Source organism: Schistocerca nitens, chromosome 5, assembly GCF_023898315.1.
Source record: "Schistocerca nitens isolate TAMUIC-IGC-003100 chromosome 5, iqSchNite1.1, whole genome shotgun sequence".
Taxonomy (NCBI): Eukaryota; Metazoa; Arthropoda; class Insecta; order Orthoptera; family Acrididae; genus Schistocerca; species Schistocerca nitens.
The window spans coordinates 811,397,197-811,422,829 of NC_064618.1; the positions used below are offsets into that span (position 1 = coordinate 811,397,197).

The 25,633-nt window shown below is 39.3% G+C and overlaps 1 protein-coding gene across 3 annotated transcripts in view; it reads right to left on the minus strand.

The window, feature by feature from the left end:
• Nucleotides 1-11,492: 11,492 nt before the first annotated feature.
• The window catches only part of LOC126259842 (uncharacterized), a 595,122-nt gene continuing 580,981 nt past the window's right edge, over nucleotides 11,493-25,633 (minus strand). The window contains exons 1-3 of one of the 3 annotated variants that reach the window (XR_007546567.1): nucleotides 21,110-22,487; nucleotides 20,928-21,022; nucleotides 12,323-12,364 (exon numbers count right to left, since the gene is read on the minus strand). Coding sequence is in view for 1 of the 3 variants with exons in the window: in XM_049956899.1 (XP_049812856.1) it covers nucleotides 12,036-12,364; nucleotides 20,928-21,022 (424 nt within the window). In the remaining 2 variants the exon portion in view is untranslated. Of the gene's footprint in view, nucleotides 12,365-20,927; nucleotides 21,023-21,109; nucleotides 22,488-25,633 lie in introns of those variants that run through there. The other 2 variants (XR_007546566.1, XM_049956899.1) reach the window with 2 other exon arrangements.

Genomic DNA, 25,633 nt, shown 5'->3' on the forward strand with positions numbered 1-25,633 from the left:
ATTTTCTGGAGTTTTGTCCCACACAACTAGCCATTGTGCCAATAGAGAAATTATTCGCTCAGTGTCTGTTTTCAAAGCCACATTTAGTAAGTGAAGACAGGCAAATAACCTTAGACTGAATTAACTAATGTGCACATTGTTGTTGCCTCTGAAGACTGCCGTGCCTGAAAGACATGAAGAAGCCAATGTCTGATATGCACCCACTACCTCACGAGTCACTGTGCTAAAGGCATAGCAGTGGGAGTGCTTGGCAGCTCCGTAGCTGTCAAGTGCCATTTGGACAGTAACAGCCCATCCTGCGTATATGTAAAAACCACCATTTTGCTCCACAAACCACGGCCTTGTACACAGTGCTTTATAATGGGTGAAAAGCGTTAAATGGGCCAGAGTCTGAGAACAATATGCTTGGACTCTTGCAAAATTAGCCACTGGTCTGAGTATAAATGGAGATGTGGCTCTGTAATTACATTAAATAGCTAATGTGAAATCTGGTATGTCTGCAATGCTAGACAACACATGAAGAAACTCTGATCTTTTCATTTGAGCTATAGCAATCGTCTGATGAGTGTGTGAGCTGTGTTAAATTCAGAACTTATAGTGTACATTGATGGCAGTGAAGAGGAAACAATGAGCTCGAGAACATTTCATGGATGTCCCAGAAAATATGATGCAAGATCATATTTGTCCCTGGCACAATTGTATTAGTTTCAAAAGACGAAGTACAATGGGCATGATTTGCTATTTGAAGAACCATGAAATATATCACGGCAGTTGGTGTTGAGTAGTAACTTATCTATAGATTGCTAGTGGAGGAAAGACTAATGACAACAATATTTTACTCATTTGCTGGGAGCAAAAGTTTTTCAGTTGTTTTTCTAAAATATGATACTAATTCATTAGATTGGTTTTCTTTGTAAAAGCCTGATGTAAGTAATTTACCTAAACCTCTGCTCTATGTTGTGTGTTAAATGTATGTATATAACTAGATATTTCTGCTTTGGAATGTTTTTAGGAGACAGTTCACTGTGTTAATAGGAAAATGCCCACAGATTTTAGATGCTGTAGTAATTATTTTACATACGAAAATGAAACTGTGTTGGATTTTTTAAAAATTTTTTAATAGTAAAATTTTCCTCAGATTAACTGAATGTATATGGGAATTAAAGAAAATTTTTCTGATGTGAATAGACAATGAAGCTGATTTTTTCTGTGGGTATGACCGACTGCAACATTATTAACATACAATAGTTTGAAAGTTCAAATTTGTAACTTCTATAGGAGGAGAAAAAAATAGCCACATGAAAACATAGCGGTCTATATTGTCATACTGACCTCCATCTAAACAGATATCTTGTTTCTTCTGGACAAATGTTCTTTAGAACATTCAGTAAGTGCTTCTATCAGTTTTGATGTCTCTATGACTGGTATTTTGCCCCAGGTTTCTCTAAGTGGCTTCATCATATTGCTTTTATTTGCAAAATAATTGCTTTTAGTGCAAGGTTCTCAAACGTTTCACAAATTTTCAATACATGAATATAAAAAAATGGATTTTCTTCTGCTGTTTTGGAGTTTTGTGCAGGACTAACATTTTAGAATTTGTGTTTGCATTCTTAATACTACTGTTCAGTTAGAAGATAAATTTATTTTCAGGTACATCTATACTTGGCATCTTTAATACAGTGTGTGGCAGGGGACACTTCATGTGCAACTGTTTCCAGTTCAAGCCCAATTTCTTCACATTCACACATTTGCCTTCAGAATATATTAATGCCATGCTGAGCATAACTTATTCAATGAAATACATGTCTCCAATTGCAGCCCAACTTAAGAAAAACCATGAAAACGTGCCAAGTGACATCCATATTTCATTATTGGAATAATTATGTATTTTAGAGCTACAGCTCAGGATGTCCTAGTCGTAAAGTTAAAAATAAAGGGGAAATCACTGCATAAAATCTTGACAAAACTCTTTATTGATTTCATTATGAGCTGAATAAACTGTGTTCTTGTATTATTTTGTACTGATTATATGACAATTGTTCTGTTCACCTTTGCATGCTTTTGAGCATAAAATTTAGAACAAAGGCAAATTGTAGATTAATTATGCACAAGAGGAAATAGAACTTTATTCAATGAAAATGTGTGTGGTTCTAAATACCACCAAAACTTGGTTTTAGTTTTTATGTCATTTCTTCTTGCAAATAAACTTATTTTCATATTAATTCAGAGAAAATGTTCTGGTGATCAACCAAAAAAGTGACTGAAGTGGATACTGGAAACTGCCGAGAATGACTTTGTTTTGCACACGTAGCAACTGTAGTAGTGCCTGTATAGTGTTGGCTGTACGTTAATTAATGAAAATTTAATATTGTTTCTAATTACTAACTCAACTGTGGCATTGTATGCTGCTATGACATACTTCGACCCCTCCTCACACAGTTGTCAGAGTAAGGAAATTTAATACTGCTACTCTAACTTTTACTGAAGAATGCATGAAGACATTTCATGATTTTTAATATGTATATTGTCTATAACATGAACCTGATGAACTCCTGACAAATCATAATGTCCAACATGAAATATTTACGTAGAATTATATCTAAAACAATAAATGAATCTGAATAAATATTATAAGTTCAGTAAACTCATGACCATCTGCGGGCAGATTATCTGTGACCATTTTCTCCCTATTCCCTGTTGCTGAAAATTTTCCATTAGCCAGGGAGTGGTTGTGGGTGAGCGATAATCTCACATTACAACGTGAGTGTAATAAACAATGTGCTGCTTGAACACAGCAAGAGTTGGACTGCTTTCATTTCAAATCAGTGTATGGTAATGTGAAACTGGATTATAACGTATCAATTGTAAATACCGAATTTTCACATAGGCCATGATGATTAAGGTAGAATTTATTATAAACATTAGTTAATGATTTTATTTATGATACTGAAATTAATTTTTGTTTTCAAACAACCCTATTACATTACTGTGGAGTTTACTGTATTTTTATTTTCTGAAGACTTCACACTTCTCCAAATTATACCGGAGGTGCTAGGAGCTTTTATATTTGCATCTGTGCAGGTACTTATCTCTCTCTCAAAGTTACTGCAATTGCAGTCACATCTTCAGGAGTGGCATCGTCCCCTGGCACGGCTCCTCACACACAAATAAAACAACAAATCTGGACAATATTTGTACTCTCCTTTATGACAACTTGTTTTGCAGCTTGTCTGTTTGCGAACTACCAGTCATTGGTAAGAATACATAGGGATACACATTTGGGAGTTGTATGTAGCATCACACCACGTTTGGGACCACAAGATCCACGACTAGTCAATACATGGCTTAACTGAAACTCCGTGAACAGGGCTTTAGCCTCAACCGAATAGCTGCACTCCCATGGAATATTTTGTTCACTAATTGTACATTGATATACACAGTTCAGATCATCATTTCTCAAGATGATTTATGAGATACTCAATAATTTGACTATTTTTCTCGAGGTTCTCAAATTTCCATCCCTACAGGACAGTACCAAGTTACATGTTACTATGCACAAATGTTATCAGAACATGTGTAGCAAGACATGTCTCCTTCAACTGTGTAATGCGTTGTAAGTCAATTTTGCAAACATTAACACGTGGGGCAACCACTGATAATACATAAATTTTATGACAATCAAGTTCCTTCCACCACTGTCTTCTTAAAACCCACTATTACAATATACCACAGATTGATAAATGTATAGGACATCTGAAATTCTAGATGTTATACATAATTTCATTACTTGCTTGCTTTATTTTCAGAAGCTTCCTTTTAGGAATTGCCATGATTTATACCACACTTCACACGTTACTTAGCTAGCTTGTCTCTCCACCCCATTACATTTTATGAGAATCATTGTTAAGAGGGCTAAGCATTCTCTTGATAGTGTGTGTTCATGCTGCCATTTTATTTGCACTGTCACTTACATTAATGGCCGAACACTGGACCAGAGTTCATCTTAACATTCATCAAACAACAGTTGCTCAAAAATATGGAAAAAGTAATCACACCTTCACGAAGATTAAGGGAATCAAACAGAACAGATGCCGTTGCTCAATTCAGCTGTTCATGCTACAAAGTTGTTGGTGTCCTTCAGATAACCACCCAAATGGATAGCTTTGTGCAGAACAAATCTGGATGGGCTGCTCACCAACCTTACACTGTAGATAACATTGTGAGACGAGTTTGACAACCCCCTTGAGTGGAAGTATAACACAAAACTGAACGACTGGGAACATTGCGAGCTTTTAAAACTTCTACTGTTATTATGCTAATATTCCTAAATACTACTAACATGACTGGGACAGATCTAGCATGTTTGGTCTATGCCAGAGACCAGTATTTGGATAAATTGGTGCCTTGCTATCTATACTGTTGGTGAAGCCAGCATACCAACAGACCCACCAGTGCACTGAAGGCTCTACCAATAATTTAACTCTGATGTAATAAAAAAATGAAAAATCCAGGATGGAATAACGACAATATTTCACCATACAGAGGAGATGTTAAATCACAGAAAGGCTCAATAAAAAGACTAATACATTTGAGCGTTCAGACAAAATGTTGTCTTCTAAAGTAAAAACAACAACAACAACAACAACAACACATTCCTGCAAGCACAACTCGCACACATGACCACTGTCTCTGACCACTGGGACCATATTAGCCAGGGACAGTGGTCATGTGTGCTTGAGTGAATGTGTGTGTATTTGCTACTTTAGAAGATAGCTTTTTGCCCAAAAGCTCAAACGTATAGCAGTCTTTTTGTTGTGCCTGTCTGCGACTCAATATCATCTCTACATGGTGAGTAGCAATCTATCATTTTCACAACAGTGCCATAGTAACACTTACTGTTAATTTGGCAACCGAGAGTAACCACACAGCTTAACTCTTGCTTATCAACATTAGAAAAATACTGCAAAAGACTGGGCCAGGGAAGAAAACTATTAAGCTGAGAGTAGTAAGATGGTTTCTTGCTATTGGTCACATACTCTTTTCAACAAAGACATACGTCGGCATAAGAATTTGGTGATTACAGACATGTGACTGTCTCTGAAGCATGCAAGAGAGCATGGAAGTAGTAGTCCTACAATCAGAAACTTAACATAGTCAGCCAACAAGCTATCAACATGTCTGAAAGCTAAACAATATCGGAAACTCATTAATGCAAAGCCAAGTGTAGAAATCACTTCGTCTCAATCTAGTTTTAGTGTCTTGATGTAGAAATGCTAACTAATAGTCACTCTGAATGTCTGCTCTGGTAAAATTATACTATCTTGCCAAACAAAACCTCAATGTCTACGCAATGCATTGCTGACATGAATAAATATAGATTTAATTACTATCAGTTCTCAGAATAAACTTGGAAACCTCGGCACAGTGTTTGTACAGTTATAATACCTTACAGCTCCCTAGAAATGGACGACCCTGTGTAAATGTACATTACCAGCACTGACACTAGCACAATGGGGAGCACTGCTCAATATGTCCATTAGCTGTGATAGATATCCATCAAGTTTCCACTGCCAGTTCACCAAAGAGCTACTATCTATTCTGTTGCACTTGTGTGTGCCTCTGTGAAGCCATGTATATGTGTTAAATACTACAAAATACAAGTGCTAGCAACCTAATGTTCTCCTCCACGCTTACTGACTTCATATGTGGTTGTGAAAACGATAATAATCTGGAGGTGTTAACTAAACATGAACAATAAGTCAGTTGAAAAATCTACATACTCTACAAAGCTTCGAGGACATTCTGGAAACATGGCTTCCCACAAACCGGATACCTGACCCGACTTCCAGCCAACAGGATTTACAACAGAGACAAAATGCAACCTCCACTCTCTGTCTATGTAAAAGTTCAATGCATGTGTGCCTTACTCAACTCTCTTTGGTGAGAATGAATGAAACCAGACAACAAATGTTACAAAATACATGACTGAAAATGTAATATGCTCATAGTATGGGTAGATAAAAAAAATCTACTATCCAGGGGAGGGAAGGAATGAGAGAGGAAGCTGCCTGGTAGAATTTTGCATGGAGCATAATTTAATCATTGCTAACACTTTAAGAATCATGAAAGAAAACTACATATGTCAAAGAGACCTGAAGATACTGGAAGGTTTCAAACAGATTATATAATAGTAAGACAGAGATTTCAGGACACGGTTTTAAACTTTACACATGTGCAGGAACAGATGTAGACTCTGACCATGATGCAGTTGTGTGTGTGAGTTGAGTGTGTGTGTCATCAATTTTTGATAAAGGCCTTGTTGGCTGAAAGCTTATTTCTGACAGTCTTTTTGTAGTGCCGATCTGCGACTCAGTGTCTCCTCTATACGGTGAGTAGCAACTTTTTCTTTTCATAATATTGTTACATTCCATCCTGGATTTTCCATTGTTTGACTGCTCGCTATAGACAAATGGATACCCTAGTGAGATGAAATAGTGAGGCAGCAGTAGATAAAAGGATAAGACCTAGTAGAAATTCTTGGATACCACAGGAGATACTGAATTTAACTGACGAAAGGAGAAAATGGAGATACTGAATTTAACTGATGAAAGGAAAATATGCAAAAATGCAGCAAATTAAGCAGACAAAAGGAAGTACAGACTTCTAAAAAATGAGATTGACAGAAAGTGCAAAATATCTGAGGACGAATGCTTAGAGGACGAATTCAAGGCTACGGAGGTATATATGACTAGGGGATAGACAGATACTGCATATAGCAAAATTAAAGAAGCTTTTAGAAGAATGAGAAGCAACTATATGAATATCAAAAACTCAGATGAAAAACCAGTATTCAGTGTAGAAGGGAAAGATGAGAGGTGGAAGTACATAAAGGGGCTATACATGGGAAACAAACTTGTGGGCAATATTATAGAGGGGAAAGAGGATGTAGATGATGGTGAGATGGGAGATATAATAGTGCGAGAAGAGTCTGACAGAGCATTGAAAGCCCTAAGTAAGAACATGCCCCTGGTAGGCAACCTATCATCGGAACTACCGGTACTGATATTGTTGGGACACCCAGCCATGACAAAACTCTTCCACCTGATGTAAGATGTACAAGACAGGTAGAATACCCTCAGCCTTCAGGAAAAACATCAACAAAAGCAAAACACGGGCAATGGAACATAAATGAATTAAATCATGTGTAGAGCGAATTAGACTAGAAAACGCAATAGACAAGTTTTGACATTTGGACAGTAAAATAACTGCTGATGGACAAACTAGAGCGCCGGCATGGTAGCTCAGAGTGTTCGGTCAGAGGGTTAGGTGCCCTCTGTAATAAAAAAACTGAGTTAATGGATCAATGACGAACTGAAACGGATGTCTTGTGACGTCCACCCTGAGCAGGTACAACAAACGAAAACGAACAAAATGAGATTTAAAAACAACAACACTAGAGAGAATATAAAATGTAGTCTGGCAAATGCAGGAAAAGCTTTTCTGAAGAAGAGAAATTTTACATCAAATATAAACTGAAGTGTTACAAAGTCTTTTCTGAAAGTATCTGTGTGGAATGTCACCATGTATGGAAGTGAAACACAGGCAATAAACAATTTAGACAAGAAGAGAGTAGATGCTTTTGAAATGTGGTGCTCCAGATGAATGTTTAAGATAGACAACTAATGATCACACAACTAATGAAGAGGTACTGAATAGAACTGGGAAGAAAATAAATTTGTGGAACAATTTGACTGAAAGAAGGAATCAGTTGGTAGGACACATTCTGAGGCATCAAGGGATTGTCAGTTTAGTATTGGAGGGAAGCGTTGGGCATAAAATTGTAAAGGGAGACCATGAAATGATTACGATAAGAAGTTTCATATGGATGTAGGTTGCAGTAGTTATTCAGAGATAAAGAGGCTTGCATAAGATAGACTAGCATGGAAAGCGGCATCATACCAGTCTTTGGACTAAAGACCACATTAAAAACAACATTCATATCCATTCTTCTCTTTAATGGTATGTGCAAGGCCAAAAATTGCAGTAAGGACAATGAGCATCATTTTGTTCCACAGGATGTTGCACGAACTGGTGTGAACAACAAAACACACACATACTATTCAGCGATTTTTGTGAAACGATGTCCACTCTTTATGTCACCACCTAATAACTGCCATTCCCAACAAAACCATCTGTATCACTCTTAACACTGTTATCCATAAAACAAATTGTTTTAAACATATGCTCTCAGCAACATTTCAAATGATTCTGATGTAGCTTTCAAATAATTTAAGCAAACTTAGTTCTTGCATGTTGCTCTATTTTCTGACAGTGATGGGCACGATATGCACCAACAAAAATTCCTTCATTGCTCACAGCAGGCTCCACACTGTTGGAGAAAATAACAACCCCTCGGCAAGATATCTAGAATGAGGAGCCTAGAGTATTAAGAGCTGCAGTATTCTTAACAGGGAAATAATTCTATCAAATTCCTGACATTTTACTAGATGTGATCAAAAAGTAAGACAATTGGTTGCTTCCTGACACTCCTATTGGCCCAAGCACTACCCTAGTGGCGGGGAATGGTGGAGGGGGGTATTAGCTTTCCCACGCTGTCTTCCACAGTCTGCTCCGAGCTGTGGAAGCGTCGGTATCACTGTTTGCGTAAATCCTTGTTCAGTGCTTGTGTCCTTGCGCAAGATGCAGCCAACGATGGAGCAACATTATTTTCAACTTTTGTAATAAAAAAACTCTGGCTGAAACTTACAAAATGATTCAAGAGGCCTGTGGGAAGTCACCAATGTCTTACTCGCAAGTTTCCAGGTGCCCAAAACAATTTAACGAGGGCCGGGAAGAGGTTACTAATGAAGCCCCCCTCTGGATGGCCGTCAACAAGTTCAACAACCGACAATAAGATCAATGTGTGGGCGTCTCTGAATGCCAACAAATGTGCGTTTCTGGTGACAAGCAGATGTGCTAAACATGTCACATGGGACTACGTTTAACAGCATTACCGATGATTTGAACATGAGTGAAATGTGTGCCAAATTGGTTCCAAAAGTGCCGAGTGATGACCCGAAGCACGACTGTTTGGAGATTGCGACAGAACTTGTGGAAAGTATGGAAAGAGACCCAATTTTTTTAGATGATGTACTCACTGGCGATGAGACACGGAATGGCCCATCTCTCCCAACCCAAGAAAGCAGGAATGAGCACATCGAAAACGAAAACCATGCATCATCATCTTCTTCAACATGAAAGGCTTGATCCATTCAGAGTTTGTACTGCAAGGAACGACTGAACACAGCCTACTAACTCAGATTCTTAAAAATACTAGCAGATTGCGTCACCCGCACAAGGCACATGTCCACTTCAATGTGGATGCTGCATCAGGAAAACGCATCGTGCTGCACCGCTATGTTGATTAGGAAGTTCCTAGCTAAATGCAATTTGGCAATAATGCTGCAGCTGCTGTACAGGCCCGACATGGCACTGTCAGACTTCTTCCTGTTTCTGTGCATCAAAACCGAGATAAAAGGATGCTGTTTTGATACCACTCAGGAAATTCAAGTCACAGCATTCCAGGAAGGTACTAGGTACGGGGGAATTGGAAGAAGTGTATCACTGCTCATGGCAACTACTATGAAGGATTTTAAGAGAGTGTACAATTTGGATAAATAAATTTTATCGAACAGACAACTGCATTACTTTTTGATCACACCTTGTATGCTCTTGGTTAATACGTTTCTAACAATATAAAATAAGACTCTTGCTGTACAGCTGCAACATATTTATGCCAGATGACTCATCTGCTGGAATCACTTGCAAGACTCATTGCATATAAGGGCACCAAGCTTCCTGTGTGGGAGGAAATGATAGACCTCACATGGAGCCAATAAATAATCCTAGCAGATGAGAAAGTTTGAAGAGTCTGTGCATTGTAAAGGTATTAATTTCACCTTCTGCAGAATGAGGTACCTTGGGAACATGAAGTTTGGATGGACTGTGAGCGAATTGAAAATGAAAATGTTGCTTATCACCACCTTTGACATGAAAGGCTCAGAGTTTGTATTGCAAGCTACGACTGTGAAAGCAGCCAACTACCTCTGACTGTTAAGAAGATTAGCAGGTCGCATCTCCTGCACAAGTAACGTTAAATAAATAAACACAACTTAACAAATGATACAGCACCAGAAAGATAACTCGTTTTTTTAAGGGGGTGATAAAATGTTACTTTTGAAAACTGCCAATGGGTGCCACTGACTATAGTTGCTTAAAATGGTAACATACCTGGCAGAGAAAGCATTCTGTGGTCAAGCAATTGCCCAATGCCAATTGGTAGTGAGTGTGCACAATTCAATGGAAAGCTTTGCGAGACACCACCAGTTTACAGCAGCAGAATGTAGTGGTTCGACAAATTTGAGGATGTAGTGGTTCGACAAATTTGAGGAGGATGGTTGGTTGTGCGATGCAAAACCTTCCAGCCTATTGGGCATGTCCTAACAGACAATGGACCATGTGAGGGGGCATTTGTCATATGCCATTTTGGAAACTATGGAACACCTAAATCAGGACGGCCAGAAAAGGATATGAACCACAATTCTCACAAATGTGATTACCACTTTGCAACTTCCATCAGTCCATCTTGTGGAATTCTAAGCAGAGGCATCATATTCATATTTACGCAGTAGCAGGCTTGCAATTATTCAGGGCTTGTCATCCACATTAAAAAGTTCATTATTAATTTTATATTAAAAAAAGCAATAAATAAATCCTCCCTTAAGACTTCACTCCTCAACATATCTGCTGTTCTGTGCACTGCATAGACAACAAAATATATGTTACAACATACTTCTGTCATGAACCTCAGTTTGTTTCACTCAACAGAAAGAAGCAGGAAAGTGAATTCATCTACAAATTAGCAACAAATATGGTGGCATTTTTGTATGGATAACTGTTTTTTGTGTGTCGATTACATTCATAATCTACTGGGGGGGGGGGGGGGGAATCCTAACAAAGAAACTGTGTGATATGCAGCAGATGAAAGGCAAGAGAACAATAGTCATGTGAATGTTATAATGCATAGCTTCAAGATGGAAGGAGTAAAGGTAGGCACTCATAGTATAAGGGAGGCATTAAGTTTCCGATAGCAATATAAACAGAGCTGAAACTTGTCTCTTTAACAAGCACACATGGACACACTAGTTAGTTGTGAGGGACGACATCACATAAACACTTTGCTACAATTTCAATCTTTTAGTGCCTTTTGGCACTTCAGCTGTATGGCAAGTAATTACCTGTACTCATTCCATTATTTGTATTCCGCTCAGAATTTTCCAGTCTTGTGTAAAAAAGTAAAATACTGTAAATAGACTTAAAAACTGCTGATGTTGAAACAAAGATACTGTTGTATGGTAAACAAACACACCATTGCAAACATATGGCTTTTATTAAAATGCAAATGATTGGCAATAATTAGCACACAAGAAAAATGCAAAATCTTCAATTTATTTTATTATAAAGTTTTATGTTGCTGTACACCCTGTTCACAGTTTCTGCTTCAATACAGTCTTTTCTTTTATAGCTCATATGGTCTATACATTTTGACAACTTAATCTGTAATTTCAGTGCTCTTATAACTACAGTTACGTTTCAGTCCTTACATCATATTGTGTAAGAAAGAATATGGAAATGCCCCTATACAAGACAGAATAATATTTTTACAGTGTAATGAATCTCGATTTCAAATAATTAGTGCCTTGTCATTACTCAGTCCTAACAGCTGCTGACGTCATAAGCTTTGTGATTTCTTGCAGCTGTGAAAAAATGCTGCTTGCGAAATACATATTTGTATAGGAATTTAAGAAGTATAATACCCACAAAACTGAAGTATTGACTCACTCCAACAACATGACTCCACAACAAATGGCACACTGCCTTTCTCAGGGAACTGGCTTTATGACACCTGGAGTGCTGCTTTGAAAGGCACTATACAAACACAGAGGCAGAAAGCCACTGCAGTACAGAGTCACATGTCAGTCACCGGGAGTGCCGGGGCTGGGTGCAGGAGTCGGAACTGCCGGTATAGGAGCCAGGGCAGCTCCCACAGACCCTGGAGTCCCTGCTGGTGGTAACACCACAGTCAGGGGATAGCTACTGAGTATCACCTTGTGCTTAAGAGATTCTTCATACGATGGCGGTGACGGTGCGCCGCCAGCAGCTGGCGCTGCAGGAGCACCTGGTCCTGGCAGCGATCCTGCCGGCAAGAAGAGACCCATGCAAGGCGCCGGGTGCAGTGGGAATGAGGAACTCGGAGAGAGAACTGGTGACGGTCTCGACTCACCGTTGCTTAATGGACTGAAAACTTAAAATCAGAATGCCAATTTTTAAAAACTCAAAATAATAAATTAATGTTTAAAATTAGCAAATTGTTACTATCAATTACTAAATTTAATTTTGATATCCACTCCAACACAAAGTAAAATAAAAATAATGAATTTCCTCCTTTTCATTTTGAGTCCCAAGTCTTTCAGCCTTCTGACTGGTTCGATGCAGCCCACCACGAATTCAACACTTGCACTTTATATCCTCAATTATTTGTTTAATGTATTTCATTCTGTCTCCCCCTACTGTTTTTACTCTCTACAACATCCACTAGTGCAATGGAGGTTATACCCTGATGTCTTAATACACGTCCTATCACACTGTCCCTTCTTCTTGTTAGTATTTTCCATATGTTCCTTTCTTCCCCGATTCTGCGGCGAACCTCTTCATTACTTATCTTAACAGCCCTCCTAATTTTCCACACTCTTCATTAGAACCACAACTCAAATGCTTTGATTCTCTTATGTTCCAGTTTTCCCACAGTCCACATTTCCCTACCATACAATGCTGTGCACCAAACATACCTGTACATTCTGAGAAATTTCTTTCTCAAATTAAGGTCTATGTTTCATACCAATAGACTTCAACTGACCAAGAGTGCCCTATTTGCCTTCGCTAGTCCGCTTTTATGTTCATTCCTTTTGAGGTAGCAGAATTCCTGAACTTCGTGGTCACCAATTTTGATGTTGGGTTTCTTGCTATTCTCAGTTCTACTACTTCTGAGTGCTTTTCTCATTTTCTTTGGTTTACTTTCAATTCTTATTCTGTACTCATTAGATTCTTCATTCCATTCGACAGGTCCTGTGACTCTTCTTCACTTTCACTGAGGATAGCAATGTCATCAGCAAATCTTAACACTAATATCCTTTCACCCTAAATTTTAATCCCATTCTTGAACCATCCTTCTTATTTGTCAGTGCCTCTTTGGTGTATAGACTGAACAGTAGACTGCATGCCTGTCTTAAACACTTTTTAATTCGAGCACTTTTTTCTTCTTCCTATCTTATTGTTCCCTCTTGTATCGTACAAAGTCTGTCCAACTGCTTTAAATTTTGGGCGAAACTCAAGAAAACCTTTACAGAGACACACCAAATGATGCAGAAAGCCTGCAGTGATGAGTGCTTGGTGTTACGAATGGTTCACACAATTTAAGATGGCTGGACGGAAGTTAAAGATGACCCTCGTTCAGGATGCACTTCAGTGTCTATTGACGACATTATTGTCAGAAATGTCAACAAAACTGTGCATGCCAATCGAAGACTGACTGCCTGAGAGAGTGCAGAAGAATGTAACATTTGAGTTGGATCATGTCGTGAAATCCTGACACAGCATCTAGGAGTGCATCGTGTTGCCGCCACGTTCACCCCACAGCCAAGACCAGGAAGACCTGCCTCTCGAAATCTGTGAAGACCTTTTGGATCGCGCTAATGAGAATGAGATGTTCCTTAAAAGAATCATAACTGATGAGATGTGGCTCTACAGTTATGATGTTGAGGCCAAGGTTCAATCTTCACAATGGGTAGGGAAAGGTTCTCCAAGACCAAAAAAGGCTCATCAGGTTAGGTCAAATGTCAAAGCCATGCTGATAGTTTTCTTTGTCTTTGAAGGATTAGTTCACCATGAATTCATGCCATAGGCAGAAACTGGGTGAAATGTGGCGAGACAATTCATGGCTCTTGCATCGCGATAATGCACCCACACATTCATCCGTATTGGTGCGTGACTATTGCACAGAAAATGAAATTGCTGTGTCATCCACTATGCTCTCCAGACCTGGCCCCCGTGGACTTTTTTTATTTCCAAAGTTGAAAATCCCACTGAATGGCTGAAGATTTGCAACAATAGACGAGATAAAAGAAAATTCGCAGACGGCACTTTGCACGATACAGCACCAGGCACACCAAGACTGCTTCCAGAAGTGGAAGTGGCCTTGGGAGTGGTGTATCAATTGTGGAGGAGAGTATTTCGAAGGAGACCAGTGTAGAAAAGTGTATTTTGTGGACAAAATTCCGTAATTTTTTGTACAGGCCTCATATTATCAGCCTCTTACTCTATTCAGAATCTTGAAAATTTTACATTATTTTACACTGGCGAATACTTTTTCTAGGTAGACAAATCCTAAGAGCACATCTTTATTTTCCTTCAGCCTTGCTTCCATTACCATGTGCAATACCAGAACTGCCTCTCTGGTGTCTTTATCTTTCTTAAAGCCAAACTGATGGTGATCCGACAGATCCTCAATTTTCTTTTCCATTCTTATGCACATTGTTTCTGTCAGCATGTAGGATACATGAACAGCTGATTGTGTGATAGTTCTCGTACTTATTTGCTGTTGGTATCTTCGAAATTGTGGGGATGATATCTTTCTGAAAGTCTGATGGTGTGTCGCCAGTCTCATAAATTCTACTCAATAGTTTGAATAGTTGTTCGGTTGCAACGTCCACCAATCATTTTACAAATCCTGATGGAATGCCCTATTGGACCTCAAGTCTTCCAGAGCTCTTCTGAATTCTAATATTGGATCTCCTAGGTCTTCCATACTGACTTCATTTTCTTCTTCTACCATGTCAACAGACAAATCAAAAGCAAACTCAGCACCATCTATATTGTGCTAATTTCAGTAGCAAAAGATGAGATTAGCACTGAAGAGAGCCAACGTGATTAAACTAACACTCTTTTAATTGTGACTGCTTGGATAAATTCCAAACTTTAAAACTAATATACCAACTATTGGAAAACAGGCACACCATTACTAAATATTCATGCTATTTATGACAAGAGTAACAGTGTCAGCAAACTGCTGGAGGATAAGGCAATTAAAAATTCAGCATTTGTTAACAACGTTTGCAATGAAGGTACTTGAGAAGGGGCATATGTAAACTATTATCTGCCACAAACGGTGTATTTTTCTTATTTATTTGTTTCAGAATAGCAAGTAGTGTAAGACATTTTGTGATAAGACTACAACCCATTTTCAATAATTTCATCATGAATGACTTATTCAAATTAATGCCTCTAAATGGGACCTTGTCCTTTGTTGCCTCAGTGCAATCCATTTCTTAAATTTGAAGCAATTCACAAGTTCCATCAAATCTGAGAAAACAATTCTGATCAAATAGAATCTCATTCACTGGTATCTACCGAACACTTAAAATTTTATACTGCTTACCTTAGCAGGTTTTTATTTTCCAAAAGTGCTGGTGGCTAATACTAAGAATCAAATTAAGTACAATGCCATTTAAACAACTTCCAGTGATGCTAAATATTCTGTGTGTGTGTGTGTGGGGGGGGGGGGGGGGGGTTAAGCACTTAAAAAAAAAAAACGGCGTCTTGATTTATATGTTGTTTTCAACTTTTAATCTTGTAGCTATGAGTTGAAATAATTTTGAATATCTGGAACATCTGCACAATAATTTTACCCTCAGGTGAAATTGACTATCAACAATTCCAGCCCAGTAAGAAAACATACATTTGAAAATATATGACATGATCTTAACTATATTTTTACTGGATCTATTTTAGACTGAAATGGGGATGAGTACACAATTATATAACACTGTGAAATGAAATGGCCCTTTGAAAACACAATTGTTTTTAACATAATGTAAGATTGCATCTCCCTGATAGCTCCTTTCTACGCCACAGAAGATGTAGCTAGATGAAGTACCCAACATTCAATCACGTAAGTTTTCATTAATTAAGTCAAATCTCTGTGCACCAGGTGCATTCAAGGAATTTCATCATCAATTTGTACTATGAAACACATTATGAATGCTGTCAGGCAAAAATCAAACAGTGGAAAATCCAGGATGGAATGTAACAATACCAGAGAAGGAAAGTAGCTACTCACCATATAGCGGAGATGCTGAGTTGCGATAGGCACAATAAAAAGATTCACACAATTAAAGCTTTTGGCCATTAAGGCCCTTACCCCCTCTACAATTTTTACCCCCAACACTTCCCTCCAGTACTAAATTGGTGATCCCTTGATGCCTCAGAATGTGTCCTACTAACTGATCCCTTCTTCTATTCAGGTTGCACCACAAATTTCTCTTATCCTCAATTCTATTCAGTACCTCATCATCAGTTATGTGATTGACCCATCTAATCTCAAAAGCTTCTATTCTCTTCTTGTCTAAACTGTTTATCATCCATGTTTCACTTCCATACATGGCTACATTCCATACAAATACTTTTAGTAAGGACTTCCTGACACTTAAATCTATACTCGATGTTGACAAGTTTCTCTTCTTTAGAAACGGTTTTCTTGCCATCGCCAGTGTACATTTTATAACCTCTCTATTTTCACCATCATCAGTTATTTTGCCCTCCAAATAGCAAAACTCATCCACTACTGCAAGTGTCTAAATTGCTAATCTAATTCCCTCAGTATCACCTGATTTGATTCAACTACATTTCATTACCTTTGTTCTGCTTTTGTTGGTGTTCATCTTATATCCTCCTTTCACGACAATGTCCATTCTGTTCAACTGCTTTTCCAAGTCCTTTGCCGACTCTAACAGAACCACAATATGTCATCGGCAAACCTCAAGGCTTTTATTTCTTTTCCCTGGACTTAAATTCCTACTCCAAATTTTTCGTTTGTTTCCTTCACTGCTTGCTCAACCAGAAATTTTCTATGCAATTAAGATCAGATGATTCAGCAGGCTAGTCAAGGTTGTAAAACCAGGAACGTGTGTCTGCAGCCCTGTGAAGAAAACTGCTATCTCTCATGGTGGATCAGAGTCAGGTCTCTCCTAATTAGAAGACCACTATTCTTATGCCATGTTACACAGCTGCCAACAGTCAGCCCATATTCTTTTCCAGTCAATCAAATGTCCTGCAATTTTTCAGTCAATCAAATGGTGTACACACACACACACACACACACACACACACACACACACACACACACACACAGAGAGAGAGAGAGAGAGAGAGAGAGAGAGAGAGAGAGAGAGAGAGTGTTTTGTTAGCATTTTGATTTATGCCAGCGGTGGAGGCTCGCTTGACCATCTGGTACTTGTCAACTATCTCTCGAGTTATCTCCTTCCAATCTGTTCTAGACCTCAGGCTATACCACAGATCACCCTGTCACCACAACCAAGATTTCAGGTGGCTGGGAGCCCACTATCACACTGAATCTTGAGTAAAGTAGGTGGTAGACTTTGGTTTATTGGTAGAACACTGGGGAAGTGCAAGCAGTCCACAAAAGAGATTGCTTACAAATTACTTGTGCAGCTAGTTCTAGAACACTGCTCAAGAGTGTGGGACCCATACCACATAGGACTAACAGATGATGTTGAACTTACTACAGAGAACAGCAGCAAAAATGATCACAGATTTGCTTAATCTGTGGGGGAGTGTCACAGAGATACTGAAGGTACTGAACTGGCAGACTCTTGAAGACAGACAAACTATTCTGAAATAGTTTATTAACAAACTTTCAAGAACCGGCTTTAACCCTTTCAGACCTGGTGGTCACAATTGTGTACATAAAGTTTGTTCACTAATATTTCGCTGACAAGAAATGTCAGGTGCATCAAAACTCACTGTGCACACTTGTGTAGGTTTATTTTAGCCATGCTCTCGTAAGCAGTCAGTGAACTACGTAGTAAAATATACTGTCTGGTGCTGTGTCTCTGTGGGAAGCCATTGCTCGTTGACTTTATTGCTGTAACAGTCACACTGTGGGTTTTGTTAATGAATTTTTTTGTGTGGTTTCCTTCTTTTGGAAACATTAGACTTTCTTTCAGTGGAATTTTCAGCAATTTCATTCAGTTCATATTTGTGTTATGTATCAGGCAAATTTAATGTACACATTTGTGTACAACAGGTCCTTAATGGTGTAAAATAGGAAACGTAACCTAAAATTTGCCTCAGATGTATTTGCATGGCAATGGTGGTTATGTGTGGTATTTTTTTCAGTAATTTCAGTACCAGCAGCAAGGAGGAGAATAATGACCAGTACACATGATTTTATTTTATATTTCTGGCTTTTGACTTACAAATATGGAAAAGGAATATCTTTCTGTGGAGAAAGATTGGGACTTGATTATGGACATAATTGAAAATGGTGACAATCAAAATATCCACGGGTGTGCTGGCGGTCTATAGTGCCCGTTGGACACTATAGACCGGCAGCACACCCGTGGATATTTTGATTATCAAATACGCCGGGAGAAACTCAAGAATCACGAAAATGGTGACGTTTCTGACATTAGTTTGAGAGGAGATGAGGATGACAGTGTACCACTTATTGAAAGGCAAGCTCCACTAATAGTGAAACGTGTTGGAGCAGATAAAGTGGGTGTGAATGATGTGAGTAGAAACACCATATCTGAAGATGAAGATGACGGAGACTTGGTGGACGCTGAAATGAACTTTTTATGCAATGAAAACAACCCAGAATTGAATAACCTGTGTGACAACATAATGGTGACACCTAAAGAATCCATAAAATGGAAACGCAAGCCTCTAAGTACCATGGCAGAAACATACAAAGCTCCAAATTTTGAAGAATCTGTCTTGTGTTCTCCAATACAATACTTCAAAAGATATATACCAGATGATTTGTTCACTAGCATGGCAGCACATACTAATATTTATGCATTACAACAAGGCAAATCCTCATTCAAACAGACAACAACTCAAGAATTAGAGGTGCTATTTGGTTTGCATATACTGACTGGCAGATTACTAATGTAATGAGATACAAGCCTGAGGTAAATGTGTTTTGGGAAAACATGTCACGAGACAGATTTTTAGAATTACAAACAAATTTACACTTGGTGAACAATCTGGAGAAGCCACCTGAAAATAAAGATAAATTTTACAAAGTCAGGCCAGTTTACACAGCCATTCGAAAACACTACAGTGAATTTTCTATAGAAGAGAATGTTTGTGTGGACGAAGGAATTATTCCTTTCACTGGGAAGTTTTCTGCAAAGCAGTATGTCAAGGGGAAACCAAGTCCATGGGTAATCAAAGTCTTCATGTTGTGTGGCAAGAGTGGAATAGTGCACGATTTCCTTTTGTATCAATGTGCTACAACTGAACTAAATACCACAAGCTGTAAAAAATTTGGATTAGGCCCTGCTGTTGTTTTAGGCTTTTCTGTTCCACTCTCAAAAGGTAAAGGTCATAAATTATACTTTGACAACTTCTTTTCATCTTATCATGTTTCAAGTTCTGAAATCTCAAGGCATCTATGCAGCAGGTACTGTCTGTCAAAACAGATTTGGAAAGAACTTGCCTTTTTCAGATGATAGAACAATAATGAAACAAACCAGAGGTTGCTGTGAAGAAATCACTAGTGCTGATGACATTACCATGTGTAAGTGGTTAGACAATAGGCCAGTTGTATTGTGTTCAAACTTTGTTGGCAAAGGCTCAGTGGATGAAGTTGAGCTTTGGGACAAAAAGCACCATAAATGTGTGAAAGTAGAAAGACCTGAAATAGTGAGAAGATATAATCATGCAATGGGTGGTGTGGATCTATTTGATCAATTGATAAGCTACTACAGAGTTTTCATCAGATCTCGAAAATGGCCTTTGCATATGATTTTTCACGCTGCTGACTTTGCCATCGTGCAAAGTTGGTTGGAATACAGACGAAATGCAGACAACCTGTCTATCCCAAAGAATAAGCAAATGGACCTTCTTTCCTTTCGTATCAGGGTAGCAGATGGATTGATACTGTGCCAAAAGAAAGTGACTGGAAAGAAGAGGGGGCATCTGTATGATGAAGGACTGGCTTCAGACATGAGATTCATACCAAGAAAAAGAGGAGAATTATGACCAGCTACAGAGATACAGTTTGATTCCATTGACCATTTGCCTTTGCATGATGTAGGAGCTCCAAGTCGCTGCAAATTTCCAAAGTGTACAGGGTGTTCAAGAATTCAGTGCAGAAAATGTATAGTACATTTGTGTCACCAAAAGGACAGAAATTGTCTTTTGCAGTTTCATACTAAACCTTAAAATCAGGTGTTGACGATTGCTGTTTAAACAAGAATGTAATACGGAATTATTTTTATTGTTCCCTCAGTTTTAAAGTGAAATAAAGAGTGGCTTAACTGATCCGTACTATTAACCTCCTTAATGTATGACATGAAGCTCGAGACTGATGCACACATTTGTGTACATTAAATATCTAGAAAAGTAGGGATCATACGAAATTTTTTTCTTAGAAAAATGTTGTCAGGGGACTCACCGGAATGTAAAAATGATCTCAGACATTTTTTTTTACAAGTAAATAAAAAATCAGGTCTGAAAGGGTAAAATGATTACTCTTATACTACAACCCCCTATGTATTGCTCACACAGGGATTGTGAGGATAGGATTAGGATAATTACTGCATGCACAGAGGCATTCAAACAATCATTCTTCCCACACTCCATATGTGAATGGAACAGGAAGAAACTCTAAAACTGGTACAATGGAACATAGCCTCTGCATGCATCTAATGGTGGATTGCAGAGTAAAGACGGAGATGTAGCCATGCAAAAACATGGCATAAAATTGTTGAAGGTGTAATTACCTCTGTAAGAAGCTACCCAAGTGGCTTGTTGATGTGAGTCATCCAGCTCATGGGATAAATCAGGCCGTCTCCTTCGTCTTCTCCACAGTTTGCCGCTGAAACAAAGATTTTTTTCCCCTCTGTGCAATGCTTTAATAACACAAACAAAAAAACAGAACATTTGCAAAAATACGGAAGCTCACCACTGTCCACAACTGCAATTTTACTACTATACCAGTGCAATCTACAACTGTGTAAGTCTAACACACATTCATTTATGTTTTGATGTACATATGTACCTGGTATCCTCATGTGAGGGCAGTCCCATTTTCTTTATTTTTTTCACTGTCTCGTATGAGCAGTGGACTAAATATCTTACGTTTTACTGGAACACTACGACTGTATTCGACGTCCTACAACTTCCAATACCCAAGTACTTTCCTAGAAATTCGCGTGTGCTGCTTAGGCGCACCAGGATTGCAGACTGTCGCTGTCAGTTGCTTTCTGCACAAAATCCAACTCCACGATACCGAAAGGGTAGTTAGCAAAAATTAAAAAAATGTGAATAAATTACAAACTTAAGTATTAATTAACTACACGTCGATTTCCTCATTGTAAAGTTTATGGAGACGTAACATCAATGTATTTGACTCCGTCGATAACCAAATTAGGAAATATGTCTTCCAACATAAGGCACATGAACTCAAATTCTCTCGACGAAGCAATATTATTAACTTTCAAACGTTTCAAATTTTCAAACCGGTAAAAGGCAGATAAGCCACGATAGGTTACTTGTTTACAGTCGCTGATGTCCAAATATTCCAGCGTCCTTAATTCGCCACTTATTTTGTCGAGGCACCAATCATCAATGTGTGCACAATTACTTAAATTAAGACACTTCAATCGTTTAAGGTTCACAAAATTTCGGAGACCTTCATATCTCAGTTCCGTGTTGGAAGCGTCAACTGCTTCCAAATACATACTAGGTACATACTTGTTAGGCAAATCATACTCGTCGTTTTCATCTTTCTTAATCCACTCCGAATGGTCACAGAATTTTACAGAACCGCCTCTATGCACGATGAAATGTGATGTGGCTAAATCACATCCTAGTATATCGTGTCTCTCTGGAATAAAACGCTGGAGGTGATCTGCGTGACCTTCTTTAACATTGGCGAACCACTGCTTGAATGAAAGAGGGCCACGAAAGAAATTTATGATGTCTGGGCCTATAGCCTTCCCCTCATCCGGTGCAAATGCTGTCAATTTACTTCTCCATTCACCTTCCTTTTTCTGCCACGGAACTCTTTTTGGGTGTCCCGATTTAGTATCTGATGACGCAAACCTTTTATCACATACTCGAACCATACATCTCAATGTCTCAAATCGTTCAAAAATCTTTGACATTTTGTACAACAAATTTCAACGCATTTCCTACCACAACAACCAACTGTTTACACCGCACGGCGCACGTAAACACACTGATACAGTGATGCGCACTACTTGCCATGCAAAGATCAATTGCGCCAAAGATGTTACAAAGATAAACCAAATGCCTACCAAAGAGAAATGCACACAACTGGACAAATAATAATCACATGATAAAGATAAACGGCTGAAGTAAAATGCATGATACTGCCCGTCGTCTTTACATGCTGATACGATCAATACAGATACATTCAACTCACGCTTTCTCGTGTAGTTACGTCCGTACCACAGCCCCGTGGAGTCGTCTGCGCAGACGCATGGGAAACTAGGCGCATGCGTAAAACTAAGTGTACTGTAGGCATGCGCAACTCATTGTCTTATTGTTCAAGCAGTGTGCAGCGCGTCCCATTCTTAGCAGCGGTTATTGAAATCCAATGCAAAAGAAAAAGAAAACGCGGAGGCGACTATGACTAAAACAGTATCTAAATAACAGAAGTACTATTTGCGAAACATACAAAGTACCGTAATGGCTAAGTTTCGTTAGCAAATCTCGGAAATCAGAGCACGGTTTCGATCATCTGCTTGTGAAACAGAACTTTTCGCTCTAGGCAATATACTTGTACGTAATGCATTTTCTGTGGCAGTAATCGTGGCAATAACATTGTTAATTACCAACTGGCGACTCATATGCTAGTTTGCTTGAGCTATTTATTAAGCATTTCAAAACAAATATGTTAGTGAGTATTTTTGAAACTGGGAGATACATAAGGGATGTTCTTAGTGCTTATGTGAAAATTGGTTAGCTTTCATTACGTCATTTTTATTTTATAAAAAAAATTGTTTACACAGCTTCATTCAAAAAGATTATAGATTAACATACATTGACTAGTCAAATTCAGATGTCACAGACCCCACATTCCACTATGTCGCACATTTAAAAAATGCTACACCTGAACGGCCACAGAAGAGCAACCAGAACGAATAAGTTTTCAAGAAAATATTCAGAGTATAAAGGAGACGCCATAGGAATGGTGTTGGTTTGGTATTGGTCGAAGTTATGTAGACTCATAAGGTATCACATGAGCTCATGTGGAGAGCCATGAGGCGTGGCAGTGCTTTGGCGGTGACCATACATGGTCACACGAGGCCCTGTAGGGCAGTGTCAGGAAGCGCCAACATGGAAGGGGCGACGCAGCGTGCCACACAGATAAGAGGAGGGGCGGCGTACCCTGCGGGGGAATTCACTTCTGACAGTGGTCCAGGAGGGATGTCTGTATAGGTCAGGCACAGGGCCTGGACTTTTAGTATTCACTCTGGCTTTGCTTATACTCAGACTTAGCAGCATACCTCCCTCCATGGGATTTTGCAGTCAGGAGTTGTGTACTTTCGTTCACGTCATTATCCAATTCTTGCTCAGACAATCTATTAGAGATTGTAGTTATTCAAGTCTTGTCTTATTTGATTATTTCCTGAACAAGTTCCATAACTCTTTCAAACTTCCAGTAAGCCACGTTCACGTTAGTTGACTGGACGGACCTTCTCCAATGTCACTGAGCATATAAACTGGATGTGACATGCAGACTATTTTTCTGGTGCTAGGTGTGTGGGGTTAGTCATGGAATCAGTGTGCAGTAGTCATGCCATGAACTGAAGGAATAGATCATTTCGCTTTGGATTATCAAACATGCTCAGCTCGACATCAAGTAAAAGGACAGGATGGCTTTGAGAACCATTTTTGCATTATTTGGATAAACTGTACACAGGACAGTGGCAGAGTCAGGAACCAGGATAGTAAAAGAGCTCCCGAGAAAAAGGCGAAAAAGAAGACAGTTCCTATCCGGCACCAAGAAACAGACGGTGCCTGGAGAAGACAGAAGAAGAGGCCAGGACCAACGCAGCTGACAGACGGCACCTGGGCATGGAGTGGTCATCACTGAAGTCGAGCAAGGGTGTTCGGACACCCCAGAAAGCAACCAGGGGCTGCCGACAGTGGTGTGAGGTCGCAGACGCTGTGCAGAGGTGGTGCAGTGGACCGGCAGTTGCGGACAATGGCGTGAGGCTACAGCTGACAGTGTGAGGGCAGCCAAAAGCATTAGCAGCTGCAGCAGGCAGCATGAGGTCGCAGACGATGCAGAGGTGGTGCAACAGCACTGGCAATGGCAGACAGCAGCGTGGGTCACACACGGCGCAAGTGCAGGCAGCGGCAGTGCTGGAGACGGTGGTGCAGTGCACAGTCGCAGAGGAAACACATCAGTAGCAGCAACAATGAACAGTGGGGCAAGGGCAACACTTTGCAGTAGATGATGCACAAAAGCAGCTGCAGCTGTGAGAATTTCGATGGTGAGTTAAAAGACTTGCAGGCATGTCATAAGATGGAGACAATGTTTCTGGCACAGGTTCTGATGTGCCTGAGTCACAAAGTAGGTAATTTGTTAGTTTGACAGGTGTGCTAACATTGTTACTGCAATTGTCTGATGGCACTAAGAACACTCTGAATGAGTTCCTTGACAATTGTGATCTTTTATTTAAATCTATAGCGCTATTAATCAGAGATCTAAGTGCCACATGGCAAGATGTGCATGCCATATAACTAGAAAACTATGCTAGTGAAAGGTCACTAGATTTCTATGCATGTCAGATGTTTGCGAGTCAGCAAGAACATGGGGAAAGTATAGCTCAATGGGGCTCGAGGTTGTATACCATGTAGCACCATTTCAGGGAAGCAATCAGAGGTACCATTCGAGAACTGGATCTAGAACAGCTTAACAGTGTTTATCCAAGGGGTGTATGATGACAGGATAAATACAACTATGCGTGTGGGAGATGATCAGCTAACGTTAACAGAGGCTATACAGTTAGCTCTGACAGAGGGCAGTGCAAGAGCCTCGGCCCAAGAAATGATGATCGCCCAAGGTGATCGTGTGGTGCTGCGGACTGAGAAGAAAGATACCAAGTGTTTGCCATAGGGAAGCCAGACCATATGACGTGCGAGTGTTGTGCAGATAAAATAATATGAAAGATGGGACCAGGTTCTACCAAGAAAAGGTGGGGAGATGGACCAGGTGCTCACAATGTAGTTCGCCAAGTCATAAATGCCCAAGTGTGCATCTGAAGTCTATAGCAAGTTTAAATGGAAATGAAATGGTCATTACATGAGAGACTGCCCAGAAAGTGTTTGCCATGCGCAGAGTGCATATAGGAGCAGTAAAAGCCAGGAAAACTAAGTAACAGTGTAAGAAAGTAGTCGCTTTATGCCTTACCTGGAAAGATATTAACACTCAACTGTAAAAGTAAAAATG